This window comes from Balaenoptera musculus, chromosome 1 (genome assembly GCF_009873245.2).
Source record: "Balaenoptera musculus isolate JJ_BM4_2016_0621 chromosome 1, mBalMus1.pri.v3, whole genome shotgun sequence".
NCBI lineage: Eukaryota > Metazoa > Chordata > Mammalia > Artiodactyla > Balaenopteridae > Balaenoptera > Balaenoptera musculus.
In genome coordinates this window covers 40,295,921-40,315,665 of record NC_045785.1, presented here as the reverse complement: position 1 = coordinate 40,315,665, position 19,745 = coordinate 40,295,921, and the positions used below count along the sequence as shown (strand labels likewise).

Sequence of the window (19,745 nt, the reverse complement as noted above, 5' to 3'; positions counted from 1 at the left end):
CTTTAATGACAAGCTCCAGAATGACAGTTAAACCTTATTAAGGTCAAATGACCTTTTGCAGAGTGTCTGAGTTTTCAAATGAGCCACAGCGATGAGTTCTGGTTAATTTTTATAACTTTTTTAATAGGACCCATTAGCGCTGTTATAAACCTTGTTAATTAAGCAGTAATCTCAAATGCTCCCTTGCAGAGGGAGACATTCCTGGCAGCTGCAGGTGATTAGTATCTGGAGTCTAACGAAAGCCTTTTAATCAACCTCAGGGACCGTTCAGTGCTCTTACCCTCAGGAAACGAGAATGATTGGGATTCTGTGGGCGCCTCTGAAAACCTTCCTCCATCTGTACCTTGCTCTTCCTGCCTTCTCTCCAGCTCATGCCGGAGCCTCTCAGGACCATCACACTCACTCCCCTGCCCTCTTCTCTCTCCTTTGCCTCTTTACCCACCCTATTACGTTCCAGAGAACTAGAGACCTAGAGCTGGAAGAATCTTCTTAGATGACTGGATTTGACATCCTGCTTTCAGAGAGTAAGACAGACCCAGAGAGGTTCCCACTCGAGGTGGCACAGCAACTAGGGTTAGAGCCAGATTCAAACCCCTGAACTTGGAAACAGTCCTCTGCACGGGGTGTCTTCCTCGTTTGGTTGAGCTTCCAGCAACGTCACTGCGAGTGTCGGCTTCCCCCTGGCCCTGGGCTGGGGAGGGAACCCCGTGTTCGGGTCTGTAGGTGAGACAGTGTGGTCACAGTTCTATGAGATTGTGATCAGGGCTTTGGTAGAGAAAAACCCAGGCGAGTATGGAAGCACTGAGGGTATAGGCAGAATGGGGTCTCCCGACTCAACCTGGTAGGTTCCAAGCAGGTTGAATCTGGAAGAATGGGTGGGGTTTAGGCAGGTGAAGGATGAGACCAGGGTAATCGGTAATCTGGGAGGAGATGAGCAAAGACTGATTTGTGGGATAGCCTGGAGTGGGTCGGGAAATGCAGGTGGCGTCAGCAGAGGTAGAACCTTCTCATCTCATTCCCTGTGGAAAGGCCAACACAAGACAAAGTGCAGATTAGTCAGGTTGGAAGCAGCCAGGAAGTAGTGAAGGTCAACTAAAAGCTTTCAAAGGCTTCTCTGTGCAAACCCTGATCCGCAGGGAGGAGATGGTGCCCCAAAGAAAGAAGGCCTATAGCACATGCCCCTGCAGCCTGGACGGCAGCAGTAGGCAGGCTGGCCACGTGCCCAGGAAGGGCTCAGAGCGGAGGCCGCAGGGGATCGTGCTTGTGCTCACCTCCTCTCTGCAGGCCTCAGCCATGTCCCGTGTGAGTGGAGGGGTCAGCACAAGTTAGTCTCCATGGTCCCTCCTAGTGCCGATGTTCTGCATCACTAACAGGATTGCCTGCTGTGCACTGGCCTGGTAGACAAGACTTTGTTGATCCTGCATGGCAGTTCCTCAAGACCGGGCTGTCACTCCTGTTTTATAGGTCAGGAGGCTCAGGTTCAACCAAGTTAAAAATCTTGCCCACGATTACCTACCCCAGTGGTGCATTCCCCACCCACACCCCTAGTCCCCTTATGTCCACAATTATTATGTCCCCTCAGGTTTCCCAAGCAAAGCATTCATTCATTTATTTATTCATTCAACATACACTTACTTTATCTTGCCTCTGTGCCAGGCGCTGTGCTAGGCCCTGGGAACGAACAGTGGCATATACATAACACAACTGTAGTAACCTCATACAGGTGCAGTGCTCCTTACAGTTTGAGGAAGGCTTGCAAAATGTTTGTTTCACATCCCTCATGGCAGCCTGAAAAAAGATCATGTGTAGTTTGTTATCCTTGTTTGTGAGGTGAGGAATCTAGGGCGATGATTCGCCTCAGGTCCCCATGCTAGGAAGTAGGCCAAAGCCCAGCTTCAGTCACGTCCTGTCTGAGGCTCACTCCCTGCTTCCTCACAGCAAATGGCAGAGTCAGTAAAAGTGGCCATCCTCAGCCTCATTAGTAATCACCTCAGTGAGGTACCACTTCACGCCCGCCAGGTTGTCAGAACCTTAATAATCTGACATGGAGTGCTGTTGGAGATATGGGGCAGGCAGTCCTTGCACACACTGCTGTTAGGGGTGCCAGGCGGCACAACCATTGTGGAAAACAGTTTCCCAGGTATCACCTAGTAAAGTGTAGTATGCACACACCCTAACACTGGGCAGTTCCAGCCTAGGCCCATACTGAGCATTTCCTGCATGTTTGCCCCAAGAGACACGGCTCAGGGTGCCTGTAACTGCAGAACATGGGAAACCATCCAAGTATCCATGGACAATAAAGTGGGTCAGCCGATTGTGGACCAGTCACACAGTAGAACACTACTCATCAGTGAAAGTGAATGACCTGCAGCTATACGTACACTTCAGCATGGGTGACTCTCAAAACTGGAATGTTGAATGAAAAAAAAAAGTCGGATATACAGAGTATGGATACACTTGTAAAAAGTTAAAAATGGGAAAAGTAGACAACATGTTATTTAAGGATGTATGCATATGTGTTAACACGAAAAGATAATCAAAAATTGAGGAGAGTGGTTACCTCTGGTGAGGACAAGGAGAGGATGGTATTGGGGAAGGGCATATAGGGGCTTCAGAGGGACCAGTAATGGTGTCCTGTTAAGCAGGGGAGTGGACACATGGGTGTTGTATCATTATTTTTAAAGTATAAATTTACAGTGTATATCTACTTTGTGTTGAAAAATTTAAAATACAGCCATGCCAGATATGTGAATTGGTACTTTGGAAGTATGTCAGGAGACACATTTTCCTTTCTCCCCCTTAAAGATATGCACTCGAATGTACCATTAATCCTTGGCTTTCTTGTTTCTTTTCCCTGTCTAGAGTGTTTGTACGACAGAATAGCACAAGAAACTGTGGATGAAACTGAAATTGCACAGAGACTCTCCAAAGTCAACAAGTACATCTGTGAAAAAATCATGGATATCAATAAATCCTGTAAAAATGAAGAACGAAGGGAAGCAAAATATAATTTGCAATAAACTTTGGATTTTTCATAAAGCCTTCTCGTTTTCCTTGTGTGGCATGTGATTTGCGGGCAATGGTGTTGTCCAGATCAGACCCCACCATGCGTGGTGGTGTGTGGGTGGGGAGCCAGTAGGTTTCTGAGGTCAGCGCCTTGTTCTGAACTTGGACTTCCCACTCCAAAGAAGGCAGATGGATTTGCTGAGACTCAGGCAGCAACCTGGCGCCAGTGTTGTTCTGGGGATGGTGAAAGCGCTGTCTTTTCGGAGGGGGATAAAGTGTCTCTGAGTTGCCTATCACTTGGCCAAGAATTTGAGCTGATATTTTTACCATTCAAGGACTTCTATCTTTGTTCCTCTATTTTGTTCTATAATAAAGCTTCATTAATTCTTTGCTGTAGACAATCATTAGCCTCATTTATTTAAGGATGGTTGTTAAGTGTACAGTGGAGGTGACCAGTGTCCTTTGAAGGGTGGAACATTCAGGCTGAAGGAGAGAAAATTCATAAGGGATGTTACTGTCTCCAGATCTGAAGGGCTGTCTCGTAGCAGATTACTTTCTCTTACCTCAAAGGACAGATCTAGGACCTGTCACTCAAGGTGATCTGAGATTCAGCTTTCCTGATAATTTGAGTCAATCTTTGTAAAGGAGTGTCAGGGGGTCGTAATTTTAGATGTGGTTCAGGGTTACCTTCAGAAAGTCAGGGGCAACGTCACCTGGTGTCAGTTCATTCATCCTATCTTGTATCTCAAATGATCTTTCAAGTTGCATAATATTTATCTCTTTCAGTAGCTGCGTCTCTAAAGTGCCTGGTGCCCAGTCAAGCAAACCACATTTGATCTTCCTGTTGATTAACACTTTCCTTTCTGTAATGCCTATGAAGTCTGCATAGTATGTTGGAAATGGCAAGGGCTTGGGGCTGAGGAGTTTGGGTTCCAAACCTGGTCCACTGCTTGCTTTGGGCTTAGTGTAACCTCTTGAGTTTCAATCTTCTGTTCCGTAAAAAGGAGATAATATCTACTTTGCAGAGTTGCAACGTTGCAGAGTTGCTATAAGTTATAGAGCACTATATATAAGTGCTCAGTAAATGTTGGTAGTCATTATTTTCTTCATTTCTGGTTATTGGCTTTTAGGCATTGGTTGGAAAACTTTGGCCTCTGGTTTCTCTAATGGTTTATCCACTAAACCATTAGATTACTGGTGGTCTATAAGCAAAAGCTCAGGGTCACTAGGGTGAGTAGTGGAGGTGGCTACCTCTTTGAGGAATTTTATTTTAGTACATAAAATAATTCTTTGCAATCTGAAATATTATATGCTTGCTAATAGGATGTATAGGTATGAACTTCCTTTTATGGTATTTTCCCAGTTCTCCACAGACTAGCGGTGTGATCTTGGACCAATCACTTAACTTCTCAGAATCCTTACCAGTACAATGAGGAAAATAATGCATACCTCACAGGCTATGTGGATAATTAAATAATAATAACAACAATAACAGATACTTAATATGTGCCAGGAATTTTCTAAGTGTTTAACAAAAGTTAATTCATTAGGTTAAGTAAAGTTTGTGACACTTAGTAGTGTTCAGTAAACTCTTGTTATTAAGATGTGTTAATGGCAGGGGAGCAGCTTGGGCATGAGTAGTGTGAATGCATGAGAGGCTGGGAAAAAGTATACATGATTTGAACTCATCCCATTTCCTTCCTAAGCATGGCGAAGATAACAAACACCCAGAGGCTCCTTTTCCCTACAAAGACTAATAAGATATGATACCTGCTTTATAGGTGCTTTTAGGTTGGAAGGGAAAATAGTCATCGAAATACCTGTTTAAAAAGGCTATGACATGTGAAAGTGCTTTGCGTAATGTATGACACATACATCAGGGACAGAACAGGTTGTGAAAGATTGTGGGATCTGATTGTGACTTTACCGCTTCTGGGAAGGTCACTTGACCGTTCTGGAGCTCGTTTCTTCTAAAGTGGAGATAATGATCCCTAAGTCAGGGTTATTGTGGAGAGTAATCCAGGTAATATCTGGGAAGAGAGCTCCGTAAGTCTCAAAGAGCCATACAGATGTTTGTTAGCTGTCCTTAGCTTGCAAGGCAGAATGAAATCAAAAGTAGATGTGACAAGGAAGGACATAAGAGCTGTTTCTGATGGGGAATCGGGGCAGGGGAGGGGGCAGGTGTTTTTACACCCTAGTTAGACTGAGACTTTTTGAGCACCTGTTGTGTACCTGGTGCCCTGTGACTGTTATGTGAGGGCAGGGCCACCATTCTTACACCCATACAAATGAGGAAATGGGCTCAGAAAAAGTTAAGTAACTTCTTGGCCAAGGTCCCAGAGTTGTCAGTAGTGGAGCTGGGTCAGAATCCAGGTCTGTGGAAATTCTGTCCTTTTACCTCTTCCCTCGAAAGCTGAGTGGAATATTATGGTCTGGGCTGAGAATCTAGCCATGTAATCTCAGGGCATATTTAGGAGAGTCCCAACTTAAGTAATCAGTCAATGGAAATCGGTCTCATTATTTCAAGCCATTTGAAGGGATGGGGAATAATAGTACCATTTATGAGGATCCACAGTTTTATTACATTCAAATACATACACAAAACTCAAGTTCATTTTGTGTAGTAGGGAGTTTCCCAAACTTGCCCAGTCTTGGGAATTTGCTGAGGTACTTAAAATACAGATTCCTGGGCTTTGGTTTAGGGAGCTGGATTCGGTAGGGCTGGGATAAAGCTGGGAGCATGTGTTTTAACACAAGTGCCAGTTTTGAATAACACCAGTCTAGTAGACAGCATTAGAAGTCCTGTTTTAACAAAGGGACAAGAGTGTTTCCTAAGTAAAAAGACATGCTCCTTCTAAAGTGCATGACAATATTTGAAATTGAGAATAAATGTCCTCTTAAGTAGCTGAGGATCTGCCCTAACACCTTGTTTAGAGTTTCTCTTTCATGCTCACCAAATGCTGTTTAGTTGGACATGATGCAGAAGTTGACTTTCAGTGTAGGTGCCAATGATTTTCCCCTCACTTTTACACTTAGATTCTTTCTTTCGCTTCCTGTGACAGGCCAGTGCGTTGTGGAGGACAAGACAGTCAATCCTGAATTGGCAGATCCTGAAACGATGAGGTGTGGGCCCCGTTTACAGAAGCCCCGGCCACAAGTTCTCTGTTGCCAGACCAAACAGAAAGATGTAGCTTGTTTTTATTTTCTAGCTGAGGAAAGTGTGTTGTTAGTGACTGTTATGTGCCCATGGGTTTCTTAGATGCATTTCTAAACTGTGACCTTTTACGTAATTATAAAGAAATGAAAACCACTTTATAGAAGTTTTTGGAAAAATAAGGGAAATGTTCCAAATTGCACAGCTGCAAGCATTGTGATGTATCTCTTCTAGTCCTTCATTTAAGAGTGTAAATGTGTATTTTACATACCTCTGGTCATAGCATATGATCAGGTTTGCATCCTTCCTTTTCTTTTTAACATACTTCCCTGTTGCTCCATGAAATTTATAACCATCAATTCGAACATCCCCCCGGTGAATGGACATCAGGCTACAGTTGGGTAAACCACCTGGTCGGCTGTGGGGCTGACCCACAGGGCTGCCAGCTCACGGAAGCCCTCTCTGCACTCTTGGGTCCAGCACGTAATTAAAGTGCCCCAGGGAGAGTGGATAAATGGCCACCAGTGTTACAGGTGGTTTTCCTCTCTCCTCTCCTCTCCCCACGCCCACTCAGTCCTCACCTGTGTGTGCACCTATCCTGTCTCTGACCTGCTCTGACCTCTTACACTGTGACCTTGGCCTTCAAACCTGCCTTTGGCCCTCCAGACACCCTGTGCTCATCCCACAGCGTGCTGTGCTCATGAGCTTTTCCCTGTGCCCTTCCTTGAATTTTTTGGTTGTTTGTAAATTAAACATCTATGAAGATTTTTGTGTGCACAGTATTTTTTTCCCCCCTTTATATTTTCTATCAGTTTCTTAGGCTCGTTTTACCTGGGTCAAAAAGAGTACCACTTTTATCATTCTTGATACATATAATGGGCGTGACCGTGTTTTAATTATTTTGCCAACCTAACAGGTGAAAATTATTACCTCGTTACATTTTCTTTGATTACTTCTGAGACTGCACATCTCTCCAGAGTTTGGTTTCTTGTTTACACAAAATAAAAGCTTAACCTGTGAGCATTTCCAGCAGAATTCATTTCATTTTCTGTATATAGTTTTCTCTGGACCAATGTGTTTACCTTGGGCATATTTTTACTTTTACATCTGCAAATAGACATACCAACAGGTCTTTTCATCACTTCTGTTGAAGAGATTAATCAGTTTCTGCCAAACAGCTTCATAGGCTCATGAAACTTAAGGGTCAAAAGTGAAGTTCGAGGTCCTCCACTCAGATCTCCTCTCCACTGAAAGCAAATGCCTTTCCAGACCATGCTGGAATTCTTCCACGCATGGAGAATTCATCTTCCTACCCAAGAGTCCCTCCAATTATTGTCATAACTGAGAAGTTCTTCTGCTGAGCTAAAAATCTACTTCCCTGAGACTTCTGAGGTCACTCAAATTCTCTCCTCTAAGTCATGCAAAATGCTTCTGCTTATAGCCCTTTGCAGAGCTGAAGGTGGCAATCATGTCTCTTCACAGACTAATAAGTAGCTCAAATTCTGTTCTGCCATCTCTCACATGGGAGAGGCAGTGCAGGAAAGAGTGAGGACTCTGGATTTAGAGAGCCCTGTGTCCAAATCTTCACTGCCACTTACTAGTATGTGACCTTGAAGAAGTTCTCAATCTCTCTTGGCTTTAGTTTTCTCATTTTAAAAGTGGGAATAGAATACCTATCTCACAGGGTTGTATATAGAGCTGTACAAGATAATATGAGTAAAGCAACTAGGCATTCAATATCTCTTAGTTCCCTAATCCTAAGAACTCTGACCATCCTGGTTGCTCTTTTATGGATACGCCACTAGAAGGTAGGGTTCAGGACTGGACACTGCTCTAGGTAGGGTCTGACCAGTACTAACTAGAGCAGGTTGTCATCTCTTGCTCCTGGATGGCATATCTCTATTAGAGTGCCCTAAACTTGAATTAGCATCTTTAGCGATAGAACTGTCTCACGTTGAGCTTATGGTCACCAGATACTGCCCTGCTCCCTTTTTTGGCTAACACAATACTTATCCCTTTAGTTCACTGTGTTGTAAGAGATTTTGATGACAGAGGAACTCACACCACATTCAAATCCTGACTTCATTATTTATTAGACTAGAGGAAATTGGGCAAGTTCCTAAATCTTCTAGCACCAGTCACCTTGTCCGTTATGCAGTTGTTAATGTAACCACACTGACCCCCCGCGGTACCGGAGCTACAGCCCTCACTATCCCAGTTGCGGGCTGCAGTAAATGTGGTTGTTTTTTGTTCCCTCTTTCCTTCCCTTATTCACTTTAGCAGCTATTTATACCCTCCTCACCTCAACTGTGTGTTCTTAAATGTATTTCTTAAACAAAATACCGGATTTTGCATGCATCCCGGTTCCATTTCATCTTATTGGTTTCGGCCCAACATTCCAGCTGGTTGAGATCTTCTTTTCCATTTGTGTTTAAAATACAAAACAAAATTTGAGGAAAGCCAAAGCCAAAAAAGAAATCGAGCCATAATCCCAAGAACCAAGCCCAACAACGCATTCACTCCTGGGAGCCCCTCCTGTCTGTCCAGGGCAGTACCTCTTTGTTCACGGCAGTTGGCCAGCCTCCCGTGATCCTGCCTTGTTCATTTAACATCATATGGCAAACATTTCCCCCTCTGCTGCCTGGTTTGTGTAGCTGCCATTTCAATGCCCTTCCTGACACTGGGTCATGATTACCTTCTTATCTCCTCACTGTACATTTTATCGTCTCTAGTTTCTTGCTATTAGAGATAATGCTGTCATGATCATTTATAGTTGTTTGTGTCTTAAATTCCCAGGAGTGGGCTAATTAAAGGGCAAGAACATTTTTATAGTCTTTTCCATGTTGTTGTTATATCTATGTTTGTTATATTAGCCCTCAAAAAGGTCAAGCCAGGTCTCAAGGTAGGTGCACGTGCCATTTCTGCACAACTTCACCAGTGTTTGGAATTTTTAAAGAAGGTTGGCAAATTAGCTTTCTCCACAAAAGTACTTTTTCAACTTCTTCCTATGTGAATTGTCGATTCATATGTTTGCATGTTTGAGATCCTCATGGAATTTTATTCTGTTATATTCTTCCTCCCAGTTTTATAGCATAGAAATATGATCTTTTGTATCTTCACCAAGTTATCAATAATAATGGTTAGGTCAGTGAAAAGAAAAGAACCGTGTGGTCCTCCACTAAAGACCCCACTTTTCTTTACCAGTTACTTTCTCTGAGCTGGATTATTCTCGTAACTCCTCCATCTAGATGTGATCAGGGAAGACCTCTAAGATGTAACATTTGAGCTTATGCCAGAAGGACGAGAATGGCCATGAGGAGATAATTTGTCTGTCGGTCCATCTCCCCCCCATTCATCTTCAACGAGTTGAATATCTCTAGTCTGTGCCCACCACTCCAACAGGCATTGCTGGTTGGGTCCAACAGGGAGTCACACCTCAAGGGTGGTTCGAAACCCTGTGTTCTTTCCACCATTCCAGAATGCACTCTTTTGGCCATGTCCAATCTGGTACCCTGGGCATGTTTCCATTTCAGTAGCTAACGGGGAGAGAGATTCAGTATTCTAACCTCACCAACATCTGTATCCAGAAGTTCCCCCATGAGTAATTATGGAATCATTCAGTCATTTCACAAATATCTGAGTGTCTACTAGGTGTCAGTCACTAGTCTAAATGCCTGAGACATATTAGTAAAGACAAAGACTTTAAACTCTAGAGGGAATGGAATGAGATGGGTAGGAAGATAAATGGTAAATGTAATAAATAAGAAAACTGTAGAAAGTGATAAGTGCCATGAAAAAAGGCAAAAGCAGAGCAGGGAGGCAGATTGAGTGTGTGGTGGGGAGAAGTGGAGCGCCCCGGAAGCTGAGATCAGCATGGGGTAGCAAGCCCCGTCCAGGGCCCCTGCCGCGGGTGTGGACGTATCCAAGGAGTGTGAGAAGTATGGGACATGAAATCTGTCCTGTCTACCTGGAGCCTCACTTTTATTCCAAGATGTGCGCTCATTCGTGCCTGGGTCGTTAACTATAGAAAACCTATCCTCCCCCGTCTTGAAGACTCAGCTCAAATATTTCCTCTAAGGAACTGTTTCCACCTCTTCCCAGAAGGACTCCCTCCCTTCTCTAGTTTTCCAGATCTCCTCCTTTCCTTCCCTGCCAGTCCCAACCTTCCCAGCATCTTAACGCTCCGAGCATTGTGTTGTAATGTCTATCTAGTTGTCTCTTTCCCTGAGGCAGTCAGCAAACTGAGAGCAGGACTGTGTAAATTCATCTCTGTACCCCTTTGCGGAGCCCGTACTGTGTGCTAGGTGCAGGAGATATAGATATGGACAATATTTGTTTAATTAACTAGTATTTATTGAGCACGTACTATGTTTTAGGCACTGTCATTATTTTATTTCTCACACAACACTGTGAAGCAGATACTATGACCATCCGCATTTCACAGATGAGGAAACGGACTTAAAGAGGTTGAGTAACTGGCCCAAGATGGCACCACCATGACCAGGAGGATCCGGGACTGGCATGGAAGCCTGAGTGCCTCCAATGCCTGGCGTCTTTACGACCGTGCTTTGGGCGACCTTAGATCGCTCGTGGACACAAACTGTTTCTTCTGTGTGGACCTTCCCGGCCATCTCTGCTCCATGACCTTCTCCTTCTCCTCCCTCCAGGAGGTCTTCAGTGCTCCCTCCACGGTCTGGGTGGGGACGCCTCCCCCTGCTCTGTGGCACCCTCGCATGCCCTCTGCTGGCCTTGTCAGCCCATATTGTCATTGTGCGTCCATCTTTCTCACTGTGAGCCCTCCAAGGCAGGACCACTGTGTGTTCATATCTGAGCCCCGGGCCCAGCACTGAGCCCAGTGTTGATGAAATTCCCTAGAATCCTGGCCCCTGATGACCACAGGTGTGGGAAACCAGGGACCGAAGCGGTTCTTTCTGCCTGGGGATTTAAGAACTTGAGGGATGAAGAAAGTCCTTCAGAGGGTGTCATGAGACCTTCCTGGTCTTGTTCCCCCAGGAGAGACCATCACCAGGTCAAGAAAGGAGGAAAGGATTTGGCAGAGGTTAAATTTGAGGAATCTGACCTCACACTGCCTGGGTCTCACCCCGGGATCTACCGATTACCAGCCCTGCAACCTTGGGCAAGTTATTTAATTGGTTTGGGCTTCAGTTCCCTCCTCCATAAAATGGAGGGGTCAGTTCCTACGAGCATTAAGTTAATTTCTATAAAGTACTTAGAACTGTACCTGATACATAGCACTGTGTAAATGTCTGCTGTCCCTGTGAACAAGGGGCAAGAGGTGGAAGCAGGTAGGTGTTTCAAGGAGTGGAGGTGAAGTTGGTATTGGGGGAGGAGGCTGGAGAGGTGGGTAGGAGCAGGGTCCTGGGAGGGCCTTGGTCCCAGGCTGAGGTGCTGGACCCTGAGGACCAAGGACAGCTGCTGAATGATCATGCTGGCAGCACTGTGGTGGCGGGTTTGGAGGGAGAGAGAAAAGTCAAGGAGGTTTCTGGAATAACCCAGGTGAGAGATGGTGAGGGTCAGGTGCACACTCTCCTACCTCCTTAAGTGTTGCCACTGCCAGGTGGGAAGCAGGCTGTGAGCACCATCCTGCAGCCGTCCAGATGGGGAGAGCCCAGGGCAGCTGGGTCTTCATGCAGCTCCCATGCCCTGAACTCACTCTGCGCAGGCACTTGTGGGGACTCAGCCCGTGGAGGGGCGGCAGACCCAGATCAGGGAGTTGAAACGTGTCAGGAGACTGGGAGGCAGATTGCAGGGCTGTACTTGTCTCTGTGCCAGGTCTTCCCTAAGCACTTCCTTGGTGCCGTGGAAACAGTGTGGGTGTGAAATGAGACTGCGGGTTTGAACTTTCCTCCACAGCTTTTCAGTAGCATGACCTTGGCCAAGTTACTCAACCTCTGGGTCCTCAGATTTATCAACTATGGAACAAGAATAACAGTGTCAACATTTTAGGGCTGTTGCATAAAGTGCTGTGCACATGGCAGGCACATAGTAGGTGCTCATTAACAGGTACTGTCCTACCTCTCAGAGTGATAGAGGCAAGGAGGGCTGGGCACTCAGCCAGGAGCATTCCACTTGCCTGGGCTGAGGGCGGGTCTGGCACTTCCTGTCTGTGAGCCTCCGTGTCCTTGGTTATCATACATGCGTGACGGTCCCCGCGCCACCAGCCTCTGAAGCCGCCATGGCCTGGCAGCAGCGTCATGGCCAGGGCAGGGCTTGGAAACCACGAAGCGCTCCAGGTGCGGAGGTAGATCTCCGTAGTCCTCCTGCCCCCCCCTCCTCCCTCCTGTGAGGCAGCAGATCTCAGCCTGGGATACCTCCTCTCCTGAAACTGGGGGGAAGCCCCTGGCCCTGAACGTGAAAAGCGCAAGTCACTACTGAGAGGCTATCAGCGGGGGCAGCAGGGAGGCTGGAGTTCTTCTTCCCAACGGCTCTTTAAATTATTTTCATTTTGCTGACTTGTACACTTTCTGAGCTAAGGAGCTTTTGGGAGATGGTTATAGGCCATTTAAGCAGAAAGCCTCATTGGCTCCAGTCTCTTTGCGGGGGAGGAAGAGATTTAACCCTTTGTAACCCAGCCTGGTGCTGCCTTCCACGGGGCCCAGGAGTGCGGGTGGCCTCTGCAGGGTGGGGCTGCCCTTCAGGGAACCTGGTCCAAGACCGAAGACACCCTCCCCAGATTTCCAGTGTCAGCCAATCAAAGGCACAGATGGAGTAGAAACCCAGCCAGATTTGGAGGTAGCTCCCTGGGTTTCAAATTACAATTCTAAGGTGGCTTGTTTTCTTTCTTTCTCTTTCTCTTTCATTCTTTTCTTTTTTCTTTTGTTTTTAAAATTGAGCGTTTGACCTAGACTTCCTTTTTCAGAGTGAGAAGGGCAGCTGACAGGAACCTGCTGATGCCTCTCCCATGCCCTTTCGTCTGCCCTGGATCAGGGATCTTTCCATTAGCTTTCTTGAGCCCCTCCTGTATGTCAGGATCCACACTGAAGACTTCATATATTTAATCATCACAACAAGAATATTTGGGAGTTGGTGTTACTGTCTTTATTTCTCCTGGTAAGGACACTGCAGCTCAGAAAGGTTAGAATTTTTGCACAGGGTCACACAGCAAATAAGTAAGAGGGTCAAGATTCAAATCCAGGTCCTTCTGAGACCAAGTCCACTGTTCTTTCATCACAACCTCAGTGCCTTCTAGTAATCAGCACTGACAGAGCCAGCAGGGTGCCAGGCCCTGCACTGTGTGACAAAGAGGAGGGTCCCTCCTCCCCGGTTGGAGTCTAGCCGTGTTCAAGGTTCACCTACATGTGCAAGGTTTCCTTGTAGAGCAACACAGGATGATAGAAGGTGTGGAAGCAAATGTCCGACAACAGGATAGTTATACACATTGCGTGCATGTGCATACACACACACACACACCACACACACACACATATGTTGACTTTCTTCGTAGAGTGAAATACCATACAGCAAAAAATGAACCAGATCTCCATGTATCACATAAATAAATCCCAAAAGCATAGTGTGCAGTCCCAAAAGCAAGTGGTGGAATGAAGCTTAGAGTTTAAGACTATGTACATAAAATCCTAAAACACGCGAAAGGACACTATAGGTTTTTTATGGACAGACAGGTGTGCAGGCGCAGTCTGAAAACTTGGGCAGGAAGGATACAGCCCAGCTTATCAGGGTTGGGGGATGGGGAAGAGTGCAAAAGAGGCTTCTGTAATGTTTTAACTATTTAAAACAAACAAACAAATAAGACATCCAAAGAAAAAAGCAGAAAGTGAGAAGGTTCCGTACGTTTCGCCTGGGAGGGTAACGGGAGTGGGGTCCGCGACACACACCTCCGCTTCCGTGTACCGGGAGGGCAGAGCTGGCCTGAAGCTCAGAGTCCTCTGGGGATTGGCATTAACTCCCCCCTCACAGGCTCTTGGGAGGATTAAACAAGGGATCAGTCGAAGCATTTTCAACTGTAAAATGTTGTAGGAATGTAAACTGGTGTCACACACTTCTGTGCTCTCTTCCTGTCTGTCTTCCTGAGTAGATTGTGACTTCCTGGTTTCTGATTCATGTCTTGACCCCAGCCTAAGCTCAGGGAGCGCTGCTGGCCGCGGGCCAGGACTCCGGGTCTAGCAAGCCTTGCCCGCAGTGCCTTCTCCCTGACCCACAGGCCGTCTGTTCTTGCAAGGACTGTCTGGGCTGAGGGGGAACATCTCGTCCCCAGTGTCCACCCCGCGTGGACACATAAAATTGATCGCTCGGAGCAGTGTCAGGCACTGAAGGAGAGAAAGGTTGAGAAGAAACCTGTCTTGGGTCCTGTGGATGAAGGGTGAAGGATGAAGGATGCAGTAGTAAGAGCCCAGCCCTCCCAGGCTCTCACCTCTGGCCCCAGGCAAGGCACCCTCTCACCAGCATGCACGGGCTGGGAGCAAAGGCTGTGTAAGTGACCCGGTTAGGTGAACGACATCCCTGAACTGCATCCCCACAGAACCCTTCCTTGATCCTTCCGTGGCCCTATGAGATGGTTGTCACCACTCCCACGAGGAAGATGAGGATGCTGAGGCTGGAGTGGTAATAACGGGCAGACTCAGATTTCAAATCCCAGTCTGGTGAATCCCAAAACCTGTGCTCTTCTCCGAGGACCTAGGTGTCTCCACGGTCTGAAGGCAGAGCTGCGCCCAGAGAATCCGCGTGTGGCAACAAGATGCAAACCCCGCCCCCTCCCGTAATTCAGTCGACTGGTGGCTGAGGCAGGGACTGGAGTGAGATAATCACGTTTCAGAGCCGACCAGAGTGGTTGCCACTCAGAGGTCCCTTTGTATTTTGAAGCTGCCGTCTCTAATTAGACTTTGCCTTAATTGCAAGATTTCCATACGCCCGTGACTGCGTGCACTTTGTCTGGGGATAAACACGTCCATCAAGCGTGAAGCAAATTGTGGCAGTTGCCTTGGCCCCATCATCCCGTTCGCTTGCTCCGCGGCAGCTCCTCTGGGGACGTCGCTCAACCTTCCCCTGTGAAAGTGCTCTGGGGCCCACATTTTAATCAAACGCGCACCTGCCTCTAGGAAGAAGGGTAGGGGCACGACTCAAAAGTGATTACATTTAATAACCAAAAGACCAGAAAAAGTCTGCTTTGCAATGCATAATTTCACCAGATATTTATTTGTTTCATCATGTGGCCACGTTCTATATGCTGTATGGGGACGTTTTATTAAAAATGCCATTTATTTTACCTGCAGCAATAAGGGACATGCACACCTTCTTTTTTCCCTCCCCACTGTGTTAAAAGGCATTTGTGGTTATTAAATTACTCTTGATTAGAGGAATGCCTGTCTCCAAATTTACTCTGAAGCATTTCAATAAAATGGTCTCAAATGTTTATTCACTCAGCAAATACTCACCAAAGCCATTGGGGCCAGGTGCCGTGCTAGCACGGGGATAATGAGGTGGGGCAGCGGTGTCTCTCTGCCTCCCAGGAGCTCCTGGGGCATGAGACAGGGGAGTGACAGATGCATCCCAAGTCCTGGCACAGCGCCTGGCCCCTGGGGGCTACTCAAGCAGTTTTTGTTCAAGAAATGAATGAATGAATGAATGAATGAAGGGAAGGGTAGAAAGAAAACTCGAGCACCTCAGCGTTACAGAGCTGGGCCTGAAGCCATGTGAGGTACTGTAGGGGCATAAAACAAGGGCTGATTGATTGTCCTTGCACGTCCTCCAGGAGGTCACTGCTGAGCTGACTCTCAGGTGAGAGCTGGGCCCCGGGAGTGGCCTAAGGCGTTACACGCAGACAGGATTGGGGAGGGAAGGTCTGCAGTCCTGGACCCGTCTCCCTGCAGACGTCCACATGGCTGCCCCCACTTCCTTCAGATCTCTGCTCCATGTCCCTCATCAGAAGCGCTCTCCTCGACCTCCGTCTGGAAGAGCAAGCACATCGCGCCCCACCCCAGGGCACTCTCACGTCTTCTGCTGCTGCTTTATTTTTCTCCCACCCTGATGTATGTGTTTCAATATTGTCCTAAGGTGAGGTGTCACAAGAGCAATGACTAGAAGAGAGCCTGGCATATCATAGGGGTTCAAAGTTGGATAAATGGATGGGGGGTAAGTGAATGAGGGACTGAAAAAGCTTAGTGGTTTCTCAGCACCTTAAGAGGTCCAGCTTGGGGTCTGAAGTGCAGGGTCTGAGTGGGGCCTGCTGAGAGACAAGGCTGTGGGGTGATGGGGGGCCAGGGCCCCCGGGCCTGCAGGCCTTACATGCCTGTTTAATGAGCTGGACTTTGCTTTCAGGCGGCAACAGGGAGTCACTGAAGGGTGTTGAGCCCGGGAGTGACGTGGTTAGATTGGTGTTTCAGAAGGACCACTCTGGTGGAATTGTAGGTGATGAACGGGAGTGGGGGAGACCGAATTTGGGAAAAGAGTTCGGAGGCTGGTCGGATGGTCCCTGCAAGAAATGTGGGGACCAGAGCAAAGCAGTGGTTCTGGGAATGAAGGACTGGGCAGGGAAGGTCAGAATGGAAATAAATATATATTTGGGGTTAAGCCACTGTGATCTGTTGATCGGAGGGGAGGGGGAGATGAGGAAGACTGGGTGATGACCCCCCGGTTTCTGGCTTGGCTGAGCAGGTGGGCAGTGATGTCCTCCACTGGGAGGGGACTGGGGATTTGTCTTCCCTGGGGCGCTGTGATGGGGCCATGGAGAAATACTTGTTCCAGTAGGAATCCATGGCTGAACATGAATCACATTGTTGAAAAGCACCATCCAAATGTGGGTCTCATGTTTTGGAGCCCTTGTTGAGCCCTAGAAATGCAGTTGGCAGGATTGTCTTTTGACGAAGTGATGGCCTATCTAGTGAGGGGCCACCCAGAATCTGCCTGTTTCTACCAACTGCTCATGCCAAGGTGTCCGGCCTTCATCCCCCCTTCCCTTAAAGATCGCCAAGTAGTAATAGAATGAGCGCAGGATTTTAGTTCAGATAAATAGACATGAGTCTCACCTCCATTGTGAACAAGGCTTGGGTGGGGGCATTTGTTCTCCCTAAGCCTCAGTTTCATCAACTGTAAAATGGGCATAATGATGCTGTCTATCTTGCAGTGTTATAGTGATGATCTAGTTGCGGAAGGGATGCAAGCAAGCTCAGTAAACTGAGAAGGGCCATTCACTTGGAAGAACCCAGCAAATGCCCCAGATGAGAGGGGGGGTGGCAGGCAGGCCTAGACCCAGGACTAAGTGCTGCTGGCAGAGGCAGAGGTGGGAGCAGCTCTGCACCCAGTCTGTTCCACAGGGTCTTCCTCAGAACCTTGAAATTGGTCCCTCCAGCCAGGCTCTGCGGGACCCTTCAGAGAGGGCTGAGCTTCCCTACACACAGAGGATGCTTGGGGCTCATTCCTTGAAAAGCTTTGCCCCCAGGGAAGCTCCCCATTCCCCTCATCTTGTGACCCAGCAGCCTCTCCTCTCCAGGCACCCTGAGCTGCTCCGTGCTTCCCCTGTCCTGCCCTCCACCCCACTCCACTCCCACGCCTCTCCAGCATGAACAAGCTTCCCCACCATCCCAGCTGCTTTGCAGAACGCTCCTCCACGGCCCTCCTGGCTGACGCCTGGCTGTTCCCTGAGGACGGCACTCCCCCTTGCACTCTTCCCACCTGTCTCTTCTGGGTCGGCTCCTGGGTCACTTCTCACCTCAGGTGACGTCTCTTCCAGGAAACTCACCGAGTGCCAGGTCCATCTAAGTGTGCCTTCCCTGGGTTACCATCTATCGGGGCCCTGCTCACATTTGGTGAATTCTATTTGTTTCCATGTCTGTCCCGTCCACCAGACCAAGGCCTTCTCAAGGACAGCGACTGTGTCTTCTTACCACGTGGACTGTGCCTTGCACAGCGTGGCACAGCAGGATGTGAGCGTCTGCCAAGAGTGCCAACACCCCTGTCTGCTGGAGACGGGGTGCTCACTGCTGTTCCTCCAGAATAAGGGGACACGGCACCCTGACGGTGGCCAGCGGGTCTTTGGTGGGGCCTGGGGGCGGCAGGCGGGGCTGCAGGAAACACTGCCCCCCAGGGTTTCCTGGGCAGCGCTGTCTGTCTCATGTGCGCTCCTCTTTTAACCCCATTCACGGGGGCCACAGCCGCGTAATTGGATTGAGCAGACACTGACAAGGTCAATTTGACAATTTCATTAATCTTTTATTAAACACGGGCCCTGAGCTCCAGCCGGGCTCGTCTGCATGCCTCCCCGGAACGTGCCTGGCATATCCTCGTCTCGTACGCCTCCTCCAGGCTGGATGTGGACAGGGATGCCAACGGCCGCTAGGGGCTTTCTGGGGGCAGATGTGATGCTGGGCAGGGCCCTTAACCGCTCTGCCCAGCGGCCGGGGGCGGTGAAGTCGATGCCTGTTTAGCACTGTGCTGGGCATGCTCAGTGCTCTGCATTATTACTACTCTTGCTGCTACTACTGTTATCAACTCAACAACCTCAAGGGTGGAGATTCAGACCTCATTTTGCTAAGGAGGAAACTGAGTCCCAGAGAGGGTGGGGTTGTGCCCATGAACACAAAAAGCAGCAAAGAGTGGGAGTGGAAATGTTAGGAAAGGGCCGGGTCCTGAGAGCCCGTGTGCCTCCCAGGGCAGTTTTGAGGATTGGAGGTAACGGTGGATATGATGTGACCTGCCCAGGGCCTGGCACGCAGCACACACTCAACACAGGTTTGTCAAGTGAAAGGAGGAAGGACTGCCTATGGGAAGTGTGTGTGAGCTGAAGGTTATTCTAGAATCTCAGGGAAGGGGGAGGTCACCTCCCTGGGGCAGAAGGGAGCCTTGCAGGGGACTGAGCACTTAGGATTCAGAGAAGCAGGAGGCAGAAGAGGCTCGCAGATGAGGGAGGAGCATAGACAGAGGCCGGGGTGAGTGTGGTGGGGAGAGGGAGGTGGTCCAGGAAGATGAGGCTGCAGAACAAGGCGGGGGGCCACATCCCAGGGCCTGGGGAGCCATGGAAAGGGTTCCAGTAAGGAGTCACGTCATCCAACTCGGGTTGTAGAAACCTCACTCTGGCTTCAGTGTGGAACGTTGGAGGAGGTTGGACTAGAGACAGAGAGGTTGTTAGGAGGCTGCTCAGGAATCCAGCAAGAGGAAACAGAAGCTGTAGGGATGAGGAGGGCAGGGAGGGGCCGGAAAGGGATGCCAGATACAGGGCCGTGTGACTCCCGGTGAAGGCACTGCTTGCTTTGGGGCTGGGGGAGCTGGGGAGCACATTCTAGGCCAGGTCCAGGAGGTCAACACTGGGAGTACCTGTCCCTGGGCTGAGGCGGTGCAGCACTTGCTTGGAGAACCCATCTCTCTGCTTCTGAGCCTGTTAATTAGTGGGGACAGACAGGGTGTCAAATGAGGCCTTCTTGGCACCACGATGCCTGGTACTTATCTCCATGACTGTAAGCTGACAGGTTCCCTTAAATAGCAAAGGTTAATGACTTTCATGGTAAGACCAGGGATGCTGGCACCACAAACTCACACACAGGAACTGGCAATGTCCCCAGAGGCACAAGAGGCCATCAGAGTGCTCGGCTGGTTTGCTGTGATGTCACTCAAG

General features: G+C 48.3%; 2 protein-coding genes across 5 annotated transcripts in view; both read left to right on the top strand.

Moving 5' to 3' along the window:
* The window catches only part of BEND5 (BEN domain containing 5), a 47,298-nt gene extending 43,896 nt beyond the window's left edge, over nucleotides 1-3,402 (top strand). For 2 of the 4 annotated variants that reach the window (XM_036825396.1, XM_036825405.1), the window contains one exon: nucleotides 2,863-3,020. In XM_036825396.1, coding sequence (XP_036681291.1) covers nucleotides 2,863-3,020 — 158 coding nt within the window. Of the gene's footprint in view, nucleotides 1-2,862 lie in introns of all 4 variants that reach the window. The other 2 variants (XM_036825386.1, XM_036825414.1) reach the window with 2 other exon arrangements.
* AGBL4 (ATP/GTP binding protein like 4) overlaps nucleotides 1-19,745 on the top strand; it is a 1,270,110-nt gene that overhangs the window by 1,053,354 nt on the left and 197,011 nt on the right. The gene's annotated exons all lie outside the window — the stretch shown is intronic.